General features: G+C 36.0%; 1 protein-coding gene and 2 non-coding genes across 3 annotated transcripts in view; all 3 read right to left on the bottom strand.

Annotated features, from left to right (window-relative positions):
- The window catches only part of LOC115448461 (zinc finger protein Gfi-1b), a 73,145-nt gene extending 69,664 nt beyond the window's left edge, over positions 1–3,481 (bottom strand). Inside the window, exon 1 of the mRNA XM_030175899.2 lies at positions 3,176–3,481. Coding sequence (XP_030031759.2) covers positions 3,176–3,314 — 139 coding nt within the window. The 5' untranslated portion in view covers positions 3,315–3,481. The remainder of the gene's footprint in view (positions 1–3,175) is intronic.
- A 16,689-nt stretch (positions 3,482–20,170) lies between these two features.
- On the bottom strand, positions 20,171–20,254 carry Trnal-cag. Its single transcript has one exon. It is a non-coding gene; the product is annotated as a tRNA-Leu (tRNA).
- Positions 20,255–23,128: 2,874 nt separating this feature from the next.
- Positions 23,129–23,212, bottom strand: Trnal-cag. The gene has a single exon. It is a non-coding gene; the product is annotated as a tRNA-Leu (tRNA).
- Positions 23,213–24,171: the final 959 nt, after the last annotated feature.

Raw genomic sequence — 24,171 nt, 5'->3', positions numbered from 1 at the left:
CTCAACAAAACTGAGACAAGTCAAATGCTTGCCTTTGATTTGTGATCTATCTTATTGGGACTGTTGTTCCGAAACATTAATTAATTCTAAATATCAACATTGTAATATATCAATAATACACTCTCACTCACGCCTTTTATCGTCAAAGGGATAGGTAGAGGCACAACTAGTGCACCCATTTCCGCTGTGTGTATTCCGCCCCATAATACGATAGGTGAGGCTATCGCCATATCAGGCGTACAATCCATAATTCGGGCTAATACTAAGTAACAAAACCCGGAGATCGAATCTCAGACCACAACACTGCAGTCGTATTACAACTACGCCATCGAAGCAGTCATAGATCAATATTTTTTTTTAAATGAATACTTAAAGGTATAAAACCTTCAAAAGATTCGAATAAAGAATAATATAATAAAAAAACTTTTCAAATTAAAAAAAGAACGGAATAAATTATTTAACAATTTAAAATTACGTAATCCTCAAGTAAAGCGTTGTAATTCGACGATTGCACTTTGAACACTCGGGAAGGGTCAGGGCGGCGCGTGGCGGGTCGGAGGGACCGCGGATTACTGTTATGGTGTTATTGTCTCGAGTGTGCACTGCGGTGTTAGATGGGGTACTTTTGGCCCTTTTTGTTTTTTGGTACCGGGTTAATTGGAGTTTCTGTTGGGGGACAAGTTAGTCATTTTTTATTTTTTAAAAGATTGTATATTTAAAACAATATTTAAAACAGTTGAATATTATATTTTCTCGGAGATTTCAATTTTTTTTTTGTTATGTATGCAAACATTAATTAGAATATATTAGCCTTTATATAAATACTTTTTGTCCTAATACTGGTTGTTAATCAAAAACTAAACTCAGTTTGTTTAACTTAGATCGCATAGCTGAAATATTTCTTCATACTTGTGCACTGACCGCAAACCTAAACTGATTATTAAAATTAAACTATTTTTCGGATTTTATCGCGGTTTTAATATTTCACTTTTCTCCCGACGTTTCGAAGACTTTGCAGCCTTCATGGTCCCGGGGGGGACTGAGGTGTTGTTCATCCGCAAAGTCAAAGTTACAATATCTACTTACATTTTACAATTATACAACTTTATAAATTTTAGCTATTAATCTTGTTCTAAACTTCTTGGTCTACAACCGCTGTAATGACATTTCTACTGAATGCGGAAAATGAAAAGTTTGTATATTTTACCTTTTTGCCTAATTGAAATTAACAAAACTAACAATTATCTATACTAATATAAAGCTGAAGAGTTTGTTCAACGCGTTGATCTCGGGAACTACTAAACCTATATTGATGTGTTTTCACTAATAGGAAGCTACATTACTCCTGAATGCTATAGGTTACTTTTTAGTCCGGGAAAATATATATCCTAGAAAAAACTATTTCAGGCGGGCAGAGCCGCAGGCAAAAGCTAGGTTGTAATAATTTGGGAAAATATATATATTATATCTTAATAATTTTTATAACTTAACGGGTAAAGGATGCAATACCAGCTCTAACTTGTAAAAAAACTTGCAAACTGCACAAAACATGATATCAAATTATTGAAAAATAGGCTTTATTACGATGTAATAGTTATTCCAATACACATTTAAAAAAACAATCCAAGTAGCAGGCGCATATCCCTTACAAAAGACAGACGCAATAGAAAAAAGTACACAGTAACCTCTCAGAGAATGGAGATGGAAATTGCAACATTAATATTTCAAAAGCATTTGCCGACGATCGAGCGCGTATACCAATACTCTTTGACCAATCAGTATTAAAATTACTAGCGCCATATCTTCATTTTATTCTTTAAACTGCCAGTCTATTAAAGTTGTTCTTTTTTCAAAATTTCGCAACGCGTTTGGAATCATTTGAAAGTTGAAATTTAAATTTAAAATCGATTTGAATAATGTAGTTGTAGTTGTTTTTGTTAATAATATCTCAATAATTATCGAATAATCGCAACGCGTTTGGAATCAATTCAAATTTGAAATTTAAATTTAGAATCGAATTAAATAATGTTACTGTAGTGTCGTTGTAATTGTTTTTATTAATTATGTCTAGATAATCCTTAAAAATTATTGTCATAGATTTAATATTGTTACAACTGTAATAAACCAGTTGACCTAAAATATTTTTTTAGACTGGACAATATTTTCAGACTAAAACAGTGATGAAAAATATTGTGAAACCTCTTATAGTATCTACAAAACATACATAAACATTGTTATACAATGCACTAAGCGCCAAAATAATATTATTAAAGTTTTTATAGGTTAGAAATATATTGAAAACGATACAAATAAAAATAACCAATGTTCATACATTTATTGTGGTCAAGTACTTACTTTGCCGTTTGGGAGATGGTTTTACCAGGTTTGCTAGAATTTTAGTACTATATGTACATAGGTATTATTTATAAACTACACGTTCTTTTCCAATAACATCTGTCCTATCACATTAATTATAAATTGAAAAAGAAAATATATAGGAAATTTATTGTAAACATTAGGTAAAGTAATATACGTTAAATAACCTATAATTTTACTATCCCGTAACATATTAATATTCACGAAACATAAGCATTGATTTATTTTTAATCGCGGATTTTGGTTACACAACTACTAATCGCAAATTTAAATTGCGAAATTTAAATGTTCCATTCTAAAAATAAATTCAAAATGGTTTGAATAGTGACAAAAACGTTTAATACAAATGTTAAAGCTTATTTAATTTTAAATGTTGTAAATGATTATTATAATTTCAAAAAAAGAATATGCTTTCGGGCCTCGGCGAGGTTAAAAAATGTTAGTTATATACAAAACATTTTTAAACATCGTTTACAACTAAATAATTATTTATTTTCGCGCAAATTTTAGCGGAAAGAACGTGTTTATTTATTCTTTCTACAAACATTAATTTATATTAATTGTTTTATAATTGATACACCATTTTCCCGGACTACCGGTAAATTCACAATTCCGTTTGCGGCCAATTTTTCCTCAATCCGCGGACCGGATAATTGTCTGTCTAATAATAAGATTTGAAATTAATCCTTTAGACTTTTCATAACACATGCTTTTCAGTATCCATGAGACAACATAATAAATACAAAGATGGTTTATTTCTATGTCATTTTCTTCTTTAATTTCTTAAGAAAGTACTAACCTTTCGGAGTGACAACTCGGAACGCGCTGTTGGACACGGGCCTCGGCGACTCCTCTCTCATGCCGCCTGCAGGAGAATCACTCCCGCTCCTCACCATAGAAAAGTCCAAAGGCATCGGGGGCATCGCACTTACTTCCATTTTAAAACAAACAACGCATAACCGATCTCACGGGTGAACTCAAAATACTTTATTATGGTAACGTTCGATAAACAAAATTTGAAAATGTCGCGATGCGTGCGACCTGCTCGGGTCGCGAGTGTGTTTTAAGTCCGCCACACACTCCGCTCCGGCTCGGCCGGCTTTCGGTGCCGTAAAGCCGAAAATCACTAGAATCTCCATAGTGATTCCGACCTTATCGCTCGCGAAGTTTTTCTGTGGGCGTGGTGTGGGAAGCCCCGCCTCGGGCGTCCGTGGCGCCGCCATGTGCCTCGAGTGACAATCACTTTGTATAGGTAACACAATAATATGATTCGTGATGGATTTTATTGTACTACCAATGCATTTATTCGTGAGCAATTTTGGTGAAAAAGTTTTTGTGTTTCGTTTGAATATGGAATAAGTTTCTTAATGTAATTGTAGCTGCGATTAGATTTTATAAATTTATTTTTTGAAAATAGAATGCAATTTAATTTAGAATTTATTTAAGCGGGATTTAAATAACAAAAAAAAATATTTTTACGTTATTATAATAATAAATTAATTAATTCAAGATTAACGATTATAATTTAATTTTTATGTTATTAAACAAATAACCAACCAATATAATAATAAATAATAAAAATCCACACTGCGTCGAAAATATGACACAATTATAGGCGACGTCGGACGAATGAAAGCCGCGGCGCGTCACGCACCGACATTTAAAACAATGAACGGTTCAATTTTTCACAGCCGGCCCGGACGCCGAAACGCGAATACGCCCCGCTAATCCGACCCTGGCGAGGCTGTATTCTGGAACAAATATATATTTTTGAATATTATTTTTAGGGAATTTTTATGACTTGAAAACTAAGAATTTTATTTCTTTTAGTGCAAAAAATTTCGACCTAAGACAAGATGGTTTTCTACAATCATCAATGATAATAGAAAATAAAAATGAATGTAAATGATGTCTTAGTTATAAATCTTTTATAGTTATTTTATATACATTTCTTTTTCTGGAAGCTTGTACGATTGTAGAAAATGATCTTGTCTAAGTCCTCTGGTGTTTCGTAGTTATTTTTTTTAGGTAGTGGATATAATCGAGTTATACAGTCAATGATCGGTGCTAATCAATTTCTGAGGGGTTTATATGAGATGTTTCATTCGTTAATTGTTAGTAATTTTCTTGTTTTTATAGGTAATTATTATATGAAACTATTTTTAATCGAAATATTACTTGCATTACCGACCTACCACTAGTTTAAATTATAAAAACGATTCATTTAAAAAGAAGCTCAAACTAATTTATTATCGCAATCATCAGAATAAGGCGCCGGGGCTTGCTTTGCGAAAACTAATTACACCTCCACTTCGCAATGATAAAGCAAAGCCGTCGTATGGTATATTTTTATTCGGGACAAAATGAAATTCCCTTACAGCGGCACTGCAAGCTGATTTCAACCTTACGTTCCTACAATTAAAATTTAATTTCCCACACCAGAAAAGTGTGATTTTTTTTTTATTATGTACTCAGTGTAAAATAATCCAGACATAATCTCGCCGGGGAAATCCCATTATTCAGCTCATCCCTCGATTGTAGGCCAGAATAGACCCCGCGTATTGTGAGGTATGGAAATCGTTACGAGCTTCGGACGTTTGATTTTCGGGGATTTACTCGTAAATGTTCACGCGAATGGAATTTATTATTTAAAAGGATCCAAGATTTTTCTATTTAACATTTGGTATATAAAACCTTTTAGCTTTGATTTTAAGGCTTATTTTAGAGTGGTCTACTCATATTCTTATACTTTTACATCTACTATAATAGTATGGTGTATTAATAACTTCACTTAGTATTTGTGAGGTCATAACCTAGAGTTCTTGAGTTCAGGTAATAGCTGATATTGCAGGTTTATTTCGTGTGATAAAAAATTTCATGATAAATATATTTTAAATAACCAAAGGTTCTTGAGTTCAGGTAATAATTAGCTGACATTGTATATTTATTTTGTGTGATAATTACATGATAAATATATTTTAAGATACTTTGGCATAATGACAATATTAGAATTTCTCGTGTGCGAGAGGCCATCTAGGTTACCACTGCTTTGTCTATTTCTTTAATACGTGCACGGCAAAGTGACCCCACTGCACTGTAAGTGGAGTGGAATAGAATGTCGACTGACGAGAGATGATTACCCCTCAGCAGTCACATTTATGCCTCTTGGATCCGGATATACACAGGCCGATCCGGAAAGCGACATACGTGGGCCACTATAGCGGGTTTTAATACCTTGTGTGCGGTGGTCTATCCGTATATAAAATATATCCTACCAGCAATAAATTTCTGCCTCGGTGGCGTAGTTGTATTGCATGTGCGGTACAATAGCGCTCTGAGGTCCTGGGTTCGAATCCCGGGTCGGGCAAAGTGATATTTGGGTTTATTCTGCTCAGTATCAGCCCGGAGTCTGGAATTTGTGCCCGATATGGCGATAGGCTCGCCCCCTATCACATCATGGGACGGAACATACTTGGCGAAAAGTGGGTGCCCTAGTTGCGCCTCTGCATACCCCTTCGGGGATAAAATGCGTGATGTTATGTATGTATGTATGTAATAAATTTCTATTCAACATGCGTGCAATTGTGTTCCCGTTTGAAGGACATTGTAGCCAGCGTAATTACTAGGCATTATGAGGCTTAACAATGTCTCAGGATGACGAGCGCGGAGAAGTGCCACGCAATATACAGAGTGGTGACGACATAACGACATTAAATGAAAACACGCACCCCACTAGTTGATCCAAACACTCTAAAATTATCAAAAAAGTTATTACGCAAAACTACAAGAATCTAATTTTTCAAACAAACTAAATGCGAAAATAATCTAAATTATACACACCAGCCTTTATAATATTGTTTATTAACCTCATCTGACCTGTAGGCACTGCACGTAAGAGGCATACATACGTTCTTATTTGGCGGTCCCTTTTGAGCGTAAAGTTTCATTCATGAACGTAATCTAAAAAATGGTGGTCATGGTCACTAGGTTCAGATTTCATGTAAACACTTGAACATTTAATCAAAACTAATACACACGCGTACGAACTACAAAAGAAATGCCGACAAATTGTCGGCCGCCGCGCCGCGCCGCGCAGCATCAGCTGATGTGCGTCTTACAACTTACATTATGATATTTTTTTAATAATAATTAATTTTGTTTCTAATTAATAGTTTAGTTTATCTATCCATACGTAACGCTGTATAGAAATTTAAGAAAATTTGAGAAAAATTGTAATAATTCGATCGCGCTGTCTTCGTTTTCGGTAGCGCTTCCCTTACACCTGGTATTTTTGCCTACACTTACCTACATGTATAGACAAAAATGTCGAATTGACAACGTAGCTATCTTACCAGTTTACAAAACAAGTGGTGCGCCTCGGCAATCTTTCTTTGCTAATAATAATAATGTTATCTTTATGGTGATTAGGTCTAAATACAATCAGGAATACAATAAAATATTGTAATATTATTTCTGAGTAGCGAGTAGCACATTGTATTTAGTTGTATTACGCATGTAGGTAAATGAAATTGTTCTGAGGTGAATGACCTAATGAACTTGCGTGGCTATATCGTAATGCATGTACATCATGCTCTAAAATCGTTAAAGTAAAAAATAATTCCTGCGGCTAAACCTTTGATTGTAATTTGATAATTTTTGGTATACGTACTACTAACGTGATACTCGGCATGTGGTTTCATTTAATGTCGCTATGTCGTCACCACCCTGTATAATACCAAGATTTGTATGGTTTCTCAGTGCTGACGGCATGGCAGCCTTCGCAGTGCGTAGACATAGGGCCGTTGTGATTGGCAAATATAGAGCTACAAATCTAGTTGACTGTCAGATAAATAAAGAACAAACAGCAAGCTGTCAGATAAACAAAGCTGAGAAACAGACTTGTTATCACAGCAATGCTCCGTCCTTAGATAAAAAAAAAACGTCTATGAATATGGAGGTATTTGTTGTTCCTTAAAAAAACCACATTGAAAAATCTAAATAATAAAGATTTTATGACCCGCCATTTATTTGATGGTCACGATTCAAACCGAGCCCCAATCCTTCGTTTTAATGCTGTTTAAAATTCAACAGATCAAAGCCCATTTACACGCAAACGGCCACTCAAAAATGAGTGTCGGATACATTGAGCAATTTTGTATTACAGCAGTAGAGGCGAATAGCTTATTAACCCCAGGTTTTGTGAGCACGCTCTGTGTTTTCCAACTTGCGGCACAGTGGCCAATTTACTTTGTTGGCTTTACTAGTTTTAAGTATTTGGTCAACTTTGTTATGTAAAATTCGAATTAAAGCACTGAATGGTAAGAGACAGAAAAGTATACGAGTGTCGCAATTTACTAACTTAATGCAATCGTCATATATTTACGTAACTGCGCAAAATTACACATAGTATTAAACCCCATCAAATCATGTATTACAAAGAAGTATTTAAAATAAAACTAATTTTCAGATTTTATCGCGATTTTTATATTATAATTTTAGGCGTTTCGAAGACTGCTTTCTTCTTGGTCAGGGGTTGGACAACCGCGCTAAAATCCGCAAAATAGTTTTATTTAATGTCTAACATTCGCGTAAACGTAAGAAATCATACAAAGAAATCCGTCAGAAATGATCCATGACATTTTCCAACAACGCAACACAGTTTACGAGCGCTGAATATTTTTATTCACACAATAAACACTGTGTCCATTCGTGCCAGCGAGTCGAAAAACAGCACGCTCAGGTCAGCCCAGTGTTTCGCACACCACTTTAATTATACGGAGTTAATTAATACAAAACATTACGAGTGGGGCCGTTAGATTAGCGATACGTAGATTTTTTTGCAAGTGGAGGTTATTATTTCATTATTAGTAAATGATAGGGGTTTTAAGAACAATAATAATTGCATAGTTTGTTGGTTGGATGTATTTTGCATTCGCATGGATAGTGACCACCGTGCAGTTAAAATCCGCCATAGTAGCCTACGTAAATGACGTTCTGTGATCATCCTGTGTATATCCGGTTCAAACATCGACATAATTGTGACTGGCAAGAGGTATCTCGTTCGTCGACATTCTATATTGACCTCATTCCCCTTACCATCAGGTATAGTGAGGTCATTTTCCGCTCCCGTATAAAAAAAAAATAAAAAACATCTTTAGTTCACTAAAATTAACAGTTAATCTAAGTTAACACTTAAAACAATGTGAGACATTATAACAAAACTATCAATTACAAAGTTTAAGACTCACGGAACATTAATTTACTTCATAGCTAAATAATGTAACACTTCTGCTTCCCTATAACAAGAGAAAATGGCGTGATATTCATAAGCAAAAATATCAATTTGATAATATTCGTCCTACTCATCATAAAGTATTATACTCCTGATCACTTGAAACTTAGTCGGTAAGGAACATGCACTTAACGACTTAATTTCTATGAGGGAAAGGCAAAAATTATATTGGCGCTTAAAAGGCAATTATATCTAAGCGACAATCAGTAAACTGAAGTAGAGTGACGTAGTTTTAATTTTAATAAGAAAAATCATAACAAAACTGTCCACTTTACAAAAGTATAGTCTAATGATATTAAAATTATCTTAGACATACAAAACCTAGATCTACGGACGCTGAAAATTCTGGCGATTCCAAATGTTTATAATATTTTTTGGTACATTTCTCGTTTAGATATACCTTATATTCAAGCGTCGAAATTTATTGATGGATCGGAAATTGTAACATAATCATCACAATATAAATTATTTTTACAATAATTTAATTAGTATTTACTTTGGTATCACAATTTTCAGTTCGGTGTATCTTCCAAGCGGTGTCATACTATTGTACGAAGTCTACCTTCGTGAATTTTTCCACCTACCGATCACAATTCCACCTCCATTCATGTCAAATTCAATATTGGCTCGCTTCGCACCCTCACACTTTCAACCCCTAAACACCCGCCGGTACAATGGCCCCACATTTTCCCCAAAAGCTTAACTACAAGCAGGTAGTTCGCTCTCAAAAATCATTTGTTCTTTGCCTCCGAGAGGCGTTTTACAGAATTACCCCGCACTTGATGTTTACTTTTAATTCACAGTCAAAATTTTATTTGAAGCTTTTACCTTTGAAGCGGCGGTGGCGCTGCGAAGCGCTGTTTAATTTTCTTGATTGAACGGTACAATGGAACAATATAAATTTGAATGTGTTATGGTTTGACTGAGGCTTTGAAGTTTTTATGCTTGATGAAATGACTATGAAACGACTAACTGACAATTAATTTAAATTTATTTTAAAATTTGCGACAAATGTCTGAATGACAAATATTCGAATTCTCCTTAAATTAATTTATGGGGTATTTTAGAAAAAAGCATTTCAATCCTACGCATAAATTAAATTGATGAATAACAAAGCGAAAACCAATTCGTAGCCTATGATCCTATCGTCATATCTCAATGACTTTTCTATTCTTTAGTGAATGCTACAACTTTGAAATATCATAATACAAACGACATTATAAACCCAACAAAGGACCTAACAAAACCCCTTATTTTCTATTCTAAACATTTCGACGAGACGTAAACTTCCAGTATCCCAACAACTAAGATAAATTAAGTTTCCGTACTGACAACTTGCTAAGAGACACTCAAACGCCGAATTATCCCGTCTCATTTTTTACCCCAAAAAATATAACAAGGAAAGCGTACTAGCGCTTAAAAGGGCAACCCTTGCGGTATTTACCGGCGAGCAAATTAGAGTTAAAATAAATACCGGGGCGGGACAATTTGCATCTTGATGTGACATTAGAAAGGCTATTTTGCCTTTTTGCCGGTCGGAAGGTGACCGCCGCAAATTACAGATGCTGAGAGAAAAAGTTGCGGAATTGTTAGTTTTGTGGAAATTAGCTGCGGGAATGGTAAGTGCTTTAGTTTTTTTAAGGTACCTGCAGTTTATTCACAATATAAATTATGTTTTTATGTTAAGTCTTGCGGATAGTATGAGAAGAGCAAGTTGTAAGCTGGGGATACCTTGATAATGTAATACGCTCTTTATTGAAATCTTTGTATTAAAATATATTCCATATGTGTTATCTAATGTTATCTCTAATATTTATACAAAAACAGATATCGATGTTTTTGAAAATGTGGGCATCATTAATATACATTTTTATGTATAGAAAAATATACTATATGAAAGAATTAATTTTACTAAAGCGTAAAGTGGTGATGATGTGGTGAGTGGAGACCACGTACTGGCAAGCGCAGCATTGGACGTCCACCTGCAAGGTAGACAGTCGACTTGATACAGGTCGCAGGAACACGTTGGATGTAGGCCGCTTTCGACAGGGCTGTCTGGAAATCTTTGGGGGAGGTCTATGTTCAGCAGTGGACTTTATGTGGCTGATGATAATGATGTGGTAATAGAGATTCTAGCCGCTCAGGTCTGTAAGTACTTTTTATTAAAAACCGGAATCTAGATCTGATCTAATGATGCAAGAGCTATGGCTATTGGATATGCAAAAAAGTCTAGGTTGTCATCGTAGACTGTAATATAGTTTTTGCATCGAATTGACAAGCCCCATTAAAACTTATATCGTAAGTATACAACGCGGATAGGCAAGCTTCTACTAATGATGCCTTAATGCCAAATAGGCTCACCCCCTATCACATCATGGGATGGAATACACACGGCGAAAAGTAAGTGCACTGGTTGCGCCTCTTCTACTCTTTGGGGAGCAAAAAGGCATGTGTTCGTAATACTTTAGGGCTTTTTTAGTTAAAAATTAATTTCTTCGAATCCATATTTTTCTCTCAAACAATTACTTCATATTTTTACGTTCCGTTTCACACCACAAGCGAGACGACGCCCGAGATTAAAAAAAGAAAGATTTAAAACCGTAAGCAGATGTTAATTAAGTCTAGATGTTCTAGTGTCGCGGGGTTGAACGCCCTCGTCACATGTCCCGCAGACTTCCTGCGCCTCCCACTTTATACATTTTAATGTGCAATTTTATTGTGGAATTAATCTCGGAGATGTTTTCGGTTAACTTATTAACCGATTTCAGAAAAAGATGTTGTCCATTCGACTTTTGTGTGTTTATTTGTATCATCTTATTAGCTTTGGGTTCAATAACATCTTACTGAGATTGGAATTTATTATTTTTGATAGGCTTGCTTATTACCTGATGGTTAACAACAATGGTTGTGGGGACACGCTGGATGCAGGCCGCTTTTGACAGGTCCGTCTGGAGATCTAGGGGAGGCTTGTGTCCAGCAGTAGACTTCATGTGGTTGGTGATGATGATGGCTATAAACATCAGGTTTGGCGTGTACTAGTTGCGCCTTTGGGTATACTACTTTCACCCTCAAAGGTATGTCGGTAATGCGTCTTAACGCGTTAGTGGTATGTCATAACATATATCGCTTCTTTGGCTTATATAGACTGGGAAACTGGAAGTGTGGATTTTGCCCCTGAATTATGGTGTTAGGTGTTAAGCAAGCAGCCAAACGTAGAGCTAAGTTTACACTAGCAAGTTGTTGCAGCAACACATCGCACAAGAACTTACACACTAGCCAGAGCTGGTATTAAAGACAGGTGAGAAACCGATATTTCATCGTTCAAAAAACGTCCAATAACAAACAAGTGACATGTTCGTTCAGTTACATAAGAGCAAGATTCGCGCCCGACTGTCTGTGTGTCCCGATAACTCGCACATGTTGTCTTAATGATCTGGAACGACAAATGTTTCACACTACAGTTTAATAATGCTTTAGTAATGGATAGAACTGGCATTTGCTTGAGTGATGTGATAAGGTGATGTCTACCTAACCAATTTCGGTCACGTAGAATTGGCATTTGCGTGACGATAATGTGATGTCGATTTCTAGCCGATATAGGCCATGGCAACATTAAAAAAAAAATTAGAGGTATATTCAACCAGACTAAAGTTAGGTACCCAATAGTCGTTCTTTTGCCATTTAATGTAGACAAGCTTATCCAACTTAGACTAAGACAGGGTACCCAATAGTTGTTCTGCACTTTGTTGTGCTTTTACGTGGATTGTCTTTTCATGACCAATATAAAAAAGATATGAGAGATATATCCAACCAGAATAAAATTAGGTACCCATTAGTAGTTCTTCTGTCCTTTAATGCAGACAGGCTTATCCAACTCAAACTAACACAGGGTACCTAATAGTCGTTTTTCTGCCCTTCGTTGTGCTGTTACGTGGATTGTCATTGTTATTGCCTGAGTACTAGGGTTACTCGCGACTCCACTCGTGTAAAAACCTTTACCGAATAGAACGAAGTTTAATTCATTCATCCATTCAGCAGTTTTTGCGTCTACTTAAACAAACATCCAAACGTCACAATCTTTGGCAAAGATAGAGGTAGATACTGAAGAAATATTTAATACGAAAATTCTTCTAAACCGGTACCAACGTCATCTATTTTCTGGGGTGCAACATTGGAGGGTGTTGTGAAGATTGAAGATCAAAGCATCTAATGAATATTATCAACAGGGCAATGCAGTAAGCATGAAATGATCGCAATCCGAAGCTCTATGTAGTTGCGCTACGGTTTATTTTCTGATACTTTCATTGATTTGCGTCCATATTCAGTTCAGAAACAGAACAAAGAAACAGTAGAACTATTATCTAAATATACTATTCCAAACAGGATAGTCTTTATTATTCCTTGAGTAATAGTTCCCAAAAATCATCAGTCGATACCAAAATTTGCAGATCAAGTCACTCGTTTCCACTGACGTCAACATCATAAAACATTTTGACACCTCTACAACCAAGCAGGTCTATGTCGTCGCCATTAAAAAGAAGATTATGAATGAACAGCAAAACAGATATAAAACACGTTTCCACGGAATAGTCGTGGCCGGCAATGAACTATTTTTGTCAATGACTGTATGAGAACTTAGTTATGTGACCAATACGCGTTGCAGCGAGACTTGGAATCTTGCTGATACTATCAGAGAGAAACAACAAATAGCACCTTTATGCTTTTCTAGGGCTTGTTAATTGTTCAATTGAGTATACTCACTGGCATTATGGATTACATGTAGGGTTATCGTTTTTTGTTTTTTTTTATACATGCACTGCATAGTGACCCCACTGCACCTGACGGTAAGTGGAGTGGGGTCCAATAAAATGTCGACTGATGAGAGATGATTACCCTTCGGCTGTCGACACAATTATGCCGGCCTGTTAGAACCGGATATACACAGGCTGATCCCGGAACGCGACACACTTATATAGGCCACTATGGCGGGTTTTAATACCTTGTGTACGGTGGTCGCTATCCGAGCGGTTATAATATATATTCTACCACCAGCAAACGTTTTGAAACGCAACAGCAAGCGGTACTTCGGTTTTTTAAGGCGTTGGAATCACCCCGTTCGAATTCATATGCTGTAGCCAAAAAAGGATTACAATATTTAACTCACACAGCCACAGGCTTAAGCCTTATCATATTAGTAATTAGGCAAGTAACATAGTTCTTTACATACCTAAACTTCCTTAGATATAATACGTAGTCGCAGTCGTACAAGGAAGGAAAACAAGGAATATTATAACTGGTTTATATTTTTTGAATTAACTTAAATGCATCCTGAATATTTTAAGGAAAACATCGTATCATAATCATCAAGCATGGCGGTAAGGTCATTGCAGGCCACTTGGTACCGTAGAACTTGCTGTATATAACATAGAAAAATTCTAAATTCATGCAGTCTGCGGAAGGCAAATCCTCATTCAGCATCGATATATGTACTACGTACTAGATTTGGCGTTCCGAACATTCACTGTGTTCAACTGAATTGAACTGCAATCCATTCAAACTGACTAGTATAGTCAATGTTGACAGCTTGTGGTTGTGTACGGAGTGGCGTTCATGATATTATAAAAACTCGAAGTGTAAAGGTGGATTTGAATAAAAAATATTAGTCAAATAAGTAAAATTATTTATTGTTCAAATGAATAAATAGGTTATAACAGTGACGTTTTGATTGCCATTATAATTCAGATTTTGAACAAATAGTTTATATGGACGTTCGTGTCTATAGAATATAAGTAATATCATTCAGACAAATCTCAGAATAAAAATAGAATCCAAACCTAGACCCCACGCCTCCACCCGTAATTTATTAATTAGTAACCAAAATAAAACGACAATAAACCCTTCAAAACCAGTGGGGGTCTAAACGACCAACGTAATTTTTTCTATCGCATGATTGTTTTTCACACCATAACATCGCCACAAATCATCCGTCGGATGTTGTATGGTTAAAAACAAATGGCATCATCGCCACCGCCGGAAGTCAATCATTGTGCCACATCGCAAACATGTGCGGCAGTCTCATACATAAATTGATATGATTTCATTCATTAAAACTTGTAATGTAAGCTATAATTATCGCTGTGAGACGGAAACTGTAATTAATATGTTGTACGGCGAAATAAAACTATATTTCGGATTTTATTGTGGGTTTTTTATATTTTTAATTCTTACGACGTTTAAGGAAACGGCTTGAAGAACGAACCCAAAAGATCGGCTGCCAGACTTCAAGACACTGTGAGCTCATTTAGCGTAGATCGCACTGTCATAATTTAATTAATTATTAAATGTAGGTAGATATTGTAACTTATTTTTCCGACAACCTACAACCCAGTCCGCCCCGTGACTATGCAATTTTCGAAACTCGTGAGGAAATTAAAATATAAAAAACCATGATAACATCCGAAACAAGTTTTATTCCGACTTCTACCATCGCGTAAATGTAAGAAACCATTAACGTGTTTTAATCTCTGGGATATCGCTTACTGGAATGCTGTAATATCACCTTGACGTTTTAGGAAGTCTCTCCTATATGAGGGTCCAGCCTGGGCCACTATGGTGTCTATCTCTGTGATACAGCACTGTGCAAACAGAATCCGGTATAAAGGGCTAAACTAGGGTTATTAAATGGGGCTTAACATGTCCTCGGGTGAATGACGTAGTATAGTATCATGGAGTGACTTATTAATCAACGTACTAAGGGTTATTTTGTATCAAACCTCGCAGTCAACACCGAGGAATACCTGCAAATGGGATACTGGAATCTACTGGCGTAGCAACTGTCTACTCGGAGCCTGGAGGAAAGTTGGAAAGGGATATCTAGGGGAAGGAAACGAACTCTCATAAGATGGGAGAGGGGAGAAGGTCAGAAAATGTTCATGAGCCCTCATAGGCCTCAATGAAAATTGGAAACAAGTATACACACTTAACTATGTGTTTAGGGCAACGACAAATGTCCCTCCATAGATGGCCGTGCATTTGGTGTGGAGACCGAACGCACAAGAAGTGGCTCGGGAAAGATGTACTGAAGGTTGTCACTGTTAGGTACTTGTCAGTGGCGAAGATTCTATGTAACTCGATTCCTACCGGCTTCCCTTGATGCCGAATTTATGTAGAATCTAATTATCATGAGAACGATTTGCAGACAGTATTTATGCATATTAGTACCTATATATTGAGTCGGGTTCCCTTTTGGAAAATTTCACCTCGACGGTTAACTCGAATAATATCAAGCGAGCAGCTAGCTCGACCTTTACAAACCAATAACAACTCAACAGAATGCGTTTTCCACCATTACAGTCACAAGTCTTAAAATATACCCCAGCAATAACAAACTCCGCAAGTAATCCCCAAAACACCTCGCTAAAGCGGGAATTATAAAAACAACTCGAAAAGTATTTACAAAGCGTTCAGCAATGGATTATTGTCATAAAGAGAGGCAAACGCGCCAGGAGTTTCCTATAAACTTCTCGTTTATTGTACTTTGTACGCACCGGCGAGTTCGCGTATAAACTCTGTTTTATGTATCTTGGATGATATTTAGTCGGTGAAGGTTTGTCTGAATGTTTGGATTAGTGGAAGTTGGTTGTATCTTTTGGGGTGTCATTTTTGTTTATATTCGCTTTTTAAAGAGCAAAAATTTATTTTTATTAGGTACCTTTTGAAATGAACTTTAGATGGTTACCTATCTATATGGCTTACACTACGATATCAAACATTTATAAAGCCTGATTTATAATTTATTATATAATTGAAAAGCAAGGGGGTTACAAAAGAGTAATATAACACAAATCAACGATTTTTAGCATATTATTCTATATAGCTATTTTTGTTTTTATAAGCATAAATATCTGAATTCACTGAATGTATTTTTATTGTTTTAAGGAAGACAGAATAAAATTATGAGCTGAATATTGGCTTTGTTGGATTAAAATCAGATATCGCTAATTACCTTCATTTTAATAGGTATTTCTAATTTTTTATACTTATATATCTAATAAATCGAAAGTGAGAAATACAAACTGTATTAATTGTCAGCCTAAATGGGCCAACTTGGCCACTCCCTCTCCATCTCCTCACGTACTTTTGCGTTTCTTTTCCTAAATAAGATATCCGACAGCTCAAAATACCCTCACTCTACCTTAATTACTGTTCCTCATTCAAATTCAGTTAACACCAAGACCATTTGCCTCTTTGGCAACTGAATCAATAAAGTATTAAACCGCACATTTAACCGCCACACCACAAACCGCACGATATAAGGAAATATCGTAAACCACAAACGAATTCCATACTGCAATTCCTCATCCGCAATTACACTCTCAAACGTAGCAAATCATTGAAATAAATGAACTACTGTAATACAAACTCATAATATTAGGACTAAACTAAATTAGTAAAATCGTTCTGGTCTCGAAGAAACAGCATTGCCTAGTTTCCCCCTGTTAAATAAAATGCCAAATTTTCTTGTAAGCACAAACAATTTTTATCTATGTCAGGCTCATGTGAATAATATGTTGTCGTTTAATGTAGTGCGAAAAAAATATCTTTTTATCTATTTAAAACTATTTTACGGATTTTATCACGATTTTATACATTATATAGTGTAAGTCGTTCCTATAGTCTTTTCGGACGACCAACACCTCAGTCCCCACCCTCTGACCATAAAGGTTACAGTCTTCGAAATGTGGAAAGAAAATTATAATATAAAAAACCGCGTTTTATTTCAATCCAACTCGCATAAACATTTGAAAATCGTTAGCAAATCATGTAAACACCGATTTCTGATCAAAGAGACTATAACAAAGGAACTCTAAAAACATAATGAGGCGATGGGGCAAGTGCTCCTGTTCGCATGGTCCCGTAGCAATTTTAGGATCTCATAAATATGTATAAGGTACTCTTTTCCTTTACTTATCAATTATGGGGTCGTTTAGGCGCGGGGACGCGACGTAAGGGTTAAGGACTCGTTTCTTTGAAGATTTTGGTAACTTTAAATGTGTTTTGGTATGTTATGCTGGTTTTAATTGTTGGAAAGTTTTTGAATCTTTAAATGGAACTACTTAAAAATGGTATCGTAATAGTATTGTATTTTGTTTTCAATATCTTTACAGGGAAACTTATTTTTCGAAGTATTTATAAATTACGTTTCAATATTTGGTAAAAAAGTTTTAAAGTAAACTATGTATTACCTCCATTACCATGATTTTTGTTCCCATTTTCAAAGTTGTGTTTCATTGACGGATTTTATAAAAAACAAATTATTTTGAAATGTATATTGTTTCATTGATGGACTTTAATTTTGATTTAAAAAACCAAATTATTTTGAAATATATGCTGATCCTTCAAAACCCTATATTTACATTCAAATCATTCACTCGGATAAAACGGAATGTAGTTTATTTTGATTATCATTACGCCTACCCACCATTAGGACGAGCGTAATCCTCACTTACGACCCAGAAACCGTCACCAGAGGGCGCATTCAACCCTTAACCGCCCCGGGTATAAACGACCCCACACTTTAAAGCAAGGGAGCAATTTTATTGCAAAAAATACGCGGCAATTTTACGCGACGCACAATACAGGTCCCGATGTCCCCGAGGTAGTTTCGACTCAGACTCGATTATGTTTAGGGTTAAACGTCATTGATATTGCCGATCGGCGCCCACTGGAGGGTTATTGAATTTTTTTTCTGTCTCTAATTTGTACGGTCCACATGGTTAGGGTTGAATCGCGATAATATTGTTTATTGATGGTTGTTTAATGAAATTTAGTAACATTTTTATTTATTTGTCAAATGTTTGGGTGAAGTTAATTCAATTGTCCCACATGTAATGGAAGTGATAACTGATAAGACTCATTTTTTAAATCAACAAAAACAAGCTCACATCACGCCTTTCTCCCTGAAGGGGTAGGCAGAATTGCAAGCTAGGCATTCATTTTTCGCCGTATATGCTCCATCCAATGTGGTAGGGATCCTATCGTCATATCGCTCACTTATTCAAGACTTCAGGCTGATACTGAGTAGAAAAATCCAATATCACTTTGCCCAACCCGGAGATCAAACCGAAGACGTTAGCACTGCAGTCTTACCGAAATACAACTGCAGTCAAGCAGTCAAATATAATCTATCAATGAACGGGTAGCGCAATATACATTATAATATACGGCATTCCATTATATTTATAGTAATCTATTCCATTTTTTAAACTTATTGAGTTTGTTAGAATAGCCATTTGAACATTTTATTCTCTGGATCTCTTCTTTTAACCCTGCGAATATAGTTTAATATTGCCTTAGTCATTAGCAATAACAGTCGTATAATCTGTGATACTATTGTAATATTTAATACTCAGAATTAATATGAGGTATTACACTTCCCACATATCAAATAATTCGAAGGAAACATTGGTTACCTGTATTGATCAGTGATTAATTATTATAGAATTATCCCACATGAATAAGTCAAATTATATTTTGCGTGATGTTTACGAACACACCTATGCCCTCATATCACCTGAAGATAATATCTAAAAATAACCGCAACACACATTAATAAAGGAAACGTACAATCCAACCCGCATTAAAAAGAGCAATCTAACAATCTTTGAAACAGAATCGTAAATGTGTCCGTGGAATCAGAATTAACAGTTTTAGCAATTTACTGTTGAATTTACTTGAGGGTGTTTTTTACCAATTGTCCGTCGGCGCGAGATTGGCTGATAAACTGTTGTGGGACCCGCATGTGCGCACACGCAAGTGGGGACATAGATTAACGAATACAAAGACAAGACAGAGCGCTATAGGTAATTTAACCAATACAATATTGTGTTTTACCTTTACCCAGAGAGAATTAGGGCCTGTATTACAACTTGTGAGTAAATGCTACTTCACTACATAGTATAAAACAAAGTCGCTTTCTCTGTCCCTATGTCCCTTTCTATGCTTAAATCTTTAAAACTACGCAACGGATTTTGATGCGGTTTTTTTTAATAGATAGAGTGATTCAAGAGGAAGGTTTATATGTATAATAACATCCATTACATAGTGGAGAAATACTGTTATTTTGTTATGTTATACCCGTGCGAAGCCAGAGCGGGCCGCTATGTTTTTATATACAACGTTCACAGTTTTTCTGTAGTGTATTTAGTATCAGCATTGCACCTGTGCGAAGCCGGGGCGGGTCGCTAGTGTAATATAAATGTATAAGCCGACTAAATACAAAAGTCACACTCTAATCTATGCTCACAAGTGAATGGCTATAAAATGGGTACTATCTACATTAGCTATTTATACGATAACTACTAATAAAATGTAATTAAAACTTGTAATATACGGTCTAATAATTATTATTAAGAATATTCATACTTACAGTAAAATGACGTCTATTTTTAGGGTTTTTATGTTTTAACATGGTTTTTTTATGCGAACTAGTAATAAAAAACCTGTCAGAAGTGGGATTCGAACCCACGCCCACAGAAGTGGACTGCGACCTGAACGCAGCGCCTTAGACCGCTCGGCCATCCTGACTTGCTTGTATTATTCTAAATTAACCTAAACGCTGCTATTCCTTTTAAAAAGCATTTTTTTAAGTTGAGATATTTTAAACTGCCCCACTGCCCTTTGGCCTTGAAATATAAACTCTACCCCAACATAAACTATCTTAATATTTACCAATATTAACCTTCGTATTTTGTAGTAACTATAAAAGACATATTACATTTGCACTTTTACGCATCAGAATCAAAATACTTTCTATTTAGGTATAGTGATTCGCCGAATACAGAGTATCCTATCTTCTTCCTTTATACTTATTCATTGATACAGGAACACACTCGCACACAAAGTAATTAACAAATCGTCAGCGGATCCGTATTGTTTCATGGTGGCGCGGACGACTTTACATTATTGGGAAAAGTATACATTATGATTGATGGGACAGTCATCGAGGGATATTGGATTGATCATTTAATATAGATTGTTATTACGTAAGCCATGCTGGTTTGTATTTCGCGTCTCTTCTTGTGTTTTAATATAGCCGGTTCCAATAAATGATGGAAACCTAAACTTTGAGTCGATGTCGTGAATCTATGGTAATATAATATAAAGCTGAAAAGTATTTTTATCTCAGAAACTACTAATCCGATTTTGAAAATTTCTTCACAAATATGAAGCTACCATTACTCCCGACTGCTGTATGCTACTTTTTACAAAATAATTACTCTGGAAAAAATTATTCAGGCGGGCGGAGCCGTAGGTAAAATAAATAAAAAATAGTTTTTTTTGTAATAATAAAAGTAATTCTGTTCTTATTGGTAAATTTTTGCGATGGATCGAAAAAGCGATTGAGATCGTTTATTGACAAAGGCAGATAGTCCGTCTGCGTAGGTACCACCGTATTCTCTATATTATCATCAAGTTGTGGTCAAGCACTGTTGGATTCAGAGTTAAAGGACATTCTTAGTAATACATAATAATTAGTAGTCAATAAGATTTATCAATATTGTATTGATAAGGACAGTTGTGGTGCATACTAGGAAGATCCTACGCGCAGAGGTCCCGCAAAACATTGCAGTGAAAAGTTGTAATGAATATATATTGGTGGTAGGTCTCTTGTATGCGAGTGGACTTCTGGGTAGGTACCCTGGCAATCTCTCGTATGCGATGGGCCTTTTGGAAAGGTGACATTACAGTGTCTATTTCTATCGCCAAGCAGTAGTGTGCGTGCACTGTTGTATTCCAGTTTGAAGGACTGTAGCCAGCATAATTACTAGGTAATATGAGCCTTATGTCTTAGTATGAGAAATGCAGTGAAGCGTCATGCAATAATTTGTAATTTAAAATTCTGTGTGCTTAAAATGTGGCGCAAAACATGACATAAGTCCATATCGTTTTATTGTGATTGGTTGAGACTAACACGTGACCGACGCATTGGTCTCTCGACCAATCTCAAACATCAAAATAAATACATCGACGTACGAGTCGCGTTTTTTGGACATTATAAGGGTTCTGTCACAAAAAAACGACTGTAAAATGTTGCTATAGTCTAGTTGGGTGTGGAATGGACTGCCGAGACGAATGTCCACAGGTTCCCGAGGGCACACACCTCTGACGTTTCTGACATTATGTGTGTATTCTTTGTGAATTATTGCTAACTTTAATGGTGAAGGAAAACACCGTGAGGAAATCTATATACCTGAGGAGATCTCTATAGGAATTTTGAGGGTGTTTGAAGTCTACCAATCCGCACTAAGCCAGCGTGGATGGGACAGTATATAATATAGGGCTGATATTATTATAACGGGATTGTATTATATTATTGTTATAGGGCTGTATGTTGTTACTACTGCTTATAGTACGTCGTTTTGCTTACTATCAGACGAGCGGCATGTTCATCTCGTCATTCAACTTCAACAAAAAAGCTTATCAGACAAGCTCATCTCTTCATACATCAATTAGGTTCGGTAAAAAAACTCTTAAATAAACAGATAATTACCGTGAACTACATTTGACGTAACTTGTGATAGTCTCATCAAAGTTTTAATAAGTGGTTAATAAGCAATCTGACGCATCACAATAATTAATGTTGTAATCAGTTTTAAGTGATAACGACATGCGGGCGTCACTCGTCGCGTTGTGTTGTCTGTCTGTTTGTTTTTTGTTATACGTGCGTTCACCCCTTTACGTGGGGTTTTAACTATGTAATTAAATTTGAATTAATGCAATGTGTTCTACAAAAAAAAGTTAGATATTTTGTTTCATGTGAACTTTTCCGACTAGCGCTATAGATTTAACCAAAGTTAGATATATATAAATACAGACTAAATTTGACATTGATTTAGTAAATATAACTGTAATAATACTCGTCTGTATCTCTTTTAACATTGTGTCAAAAATGATTCATGAATAACTGATAAGTTCATCAAAAATACAGTTTTACTTTTCTGATTTTTTGATAATTTTGTCGTTTAGAGCTAGTACTGCTTTCTTATCTAGTATTATTGCTGTAAAGAAATGGCGCAACAAACTTCCTCAGCATAATAATAACACGATAAAATAATTGTATGAAAGCTAAATATTGACAGCTCGATCGGCACCGACTCCAAAATTGGTAACCAGTATATAGGTAATGTTAAATTAGTTTGGTTTTTAGTTGTTTTTGACGGCGGTAAAATTTTCTGTTAAAAAGTATTTTTATTATGAGTGCAATAACTGGCAGCGTCTGCGCGGCGACTAAATTGAATTAATAGCCGTCAAATATCTTAAGTATATTGCGTAGTGGATTTCTTTGTATATTAATATTGTTACGTACTTTGTTATTTACGTACAAAAATATCCACTATCACGTGTGTGCTCAAGATTTTTGTCCGCCATAATAATGTTAAATTTCGATGCAAAAAGTAATGTCAGAAGTGGGATTCGAACCCACGCCCACAGAAGTGGACTGCGACCTGAACGCAGCGCCTTAGACCGCTCGGCCATCCTGACTTATTAGTAATTGTTAAAAATGCGGTAGAACTTCATTCAAGTAACGTAGGTTCAATTCTAGTTTTAAAATAAACAAAAAATCAGTTTCTGACATTTTTTTGCATTTCTTTATTTTCACACACACACACACACACACACACACACACACACACACACATCACGCATTTATCCCCAAAGCGATATGCAGAGGCGCAACCAGGGCACCCACTTTTCGCCAAGTATGTCCCGTCCCATGATGTGATAGAGAGCGAGCCTATCGCCATAGTGGGCACAAATTCCAGACTCCGGTCTGATATTGAGCAGAAAAACTCAGATATCACTTTGCCCGACCCGAAATTCGAACCCAAGATAGCGTGGTAGTCGTACCGCAATACAACGCCTACGCAATCAATTATAAAAATAATAATATAATAATATCAGCCCTGTATTATATACTGTCCCACTGTTAGGCACGGGCCTCCTCTACTACTGAGAGGGATTACGCCTTAGTCGATTATAAAAAGCAGGATTTTATATATACTTTATTGGCAACTTTACTCGATGTACTAATCCACGGTTTTATAGTCTAGATAGACAGGAAATTAAATGATCAAACAGTGTCCCATAGTTGACACAGGATCACCGAGTAAACTAGTCAAAGGGCTGCCGACTAGAAAACGCACCCGGCTCCGCTCTAGATCAACTAATTACATGTTATTCTCACTGATTAAAGCACAGCTTGGTTCTAATGAGTGAGTCAGACGGACATCGGTTCAATTTCATTTTTATAATACACGATTTGTCGTTGCCGACATTTTTGATAAATGTGGATAGTGTGAAATGTGGATGTGATAGATTTCAGCCGGAAATCGTCCACTGCTGGACATACTCTCTCCTATTGAGCGCCACAGGGACCGGTTCTGGGCCGCCCTCATCCGTCGGACTCCGGCGACCCTCACCAGGTCGTCGGTCCATCTCTT

This window comes from Manduca sexta, chromosome 23 (assembly GCF_014839805.1).
Source record: "Manduca sexta isolate Smith_Timp_Sample1 chromosome 23, JHU_Msex_v1.0, whole genome shotgun sequence".
Classification (NCBI taxonomy): Eukaryota; Metazoa; Arthropoda; class Insecta; order Lepidoptera; family Sphingidae; genus Manduca; species Manduca sexta.
The sequence above is the reverse complement of the archived record's forward strand: the minus strand, read 5'-3'. Positions and strand labels throughout refer to the sequence as shown.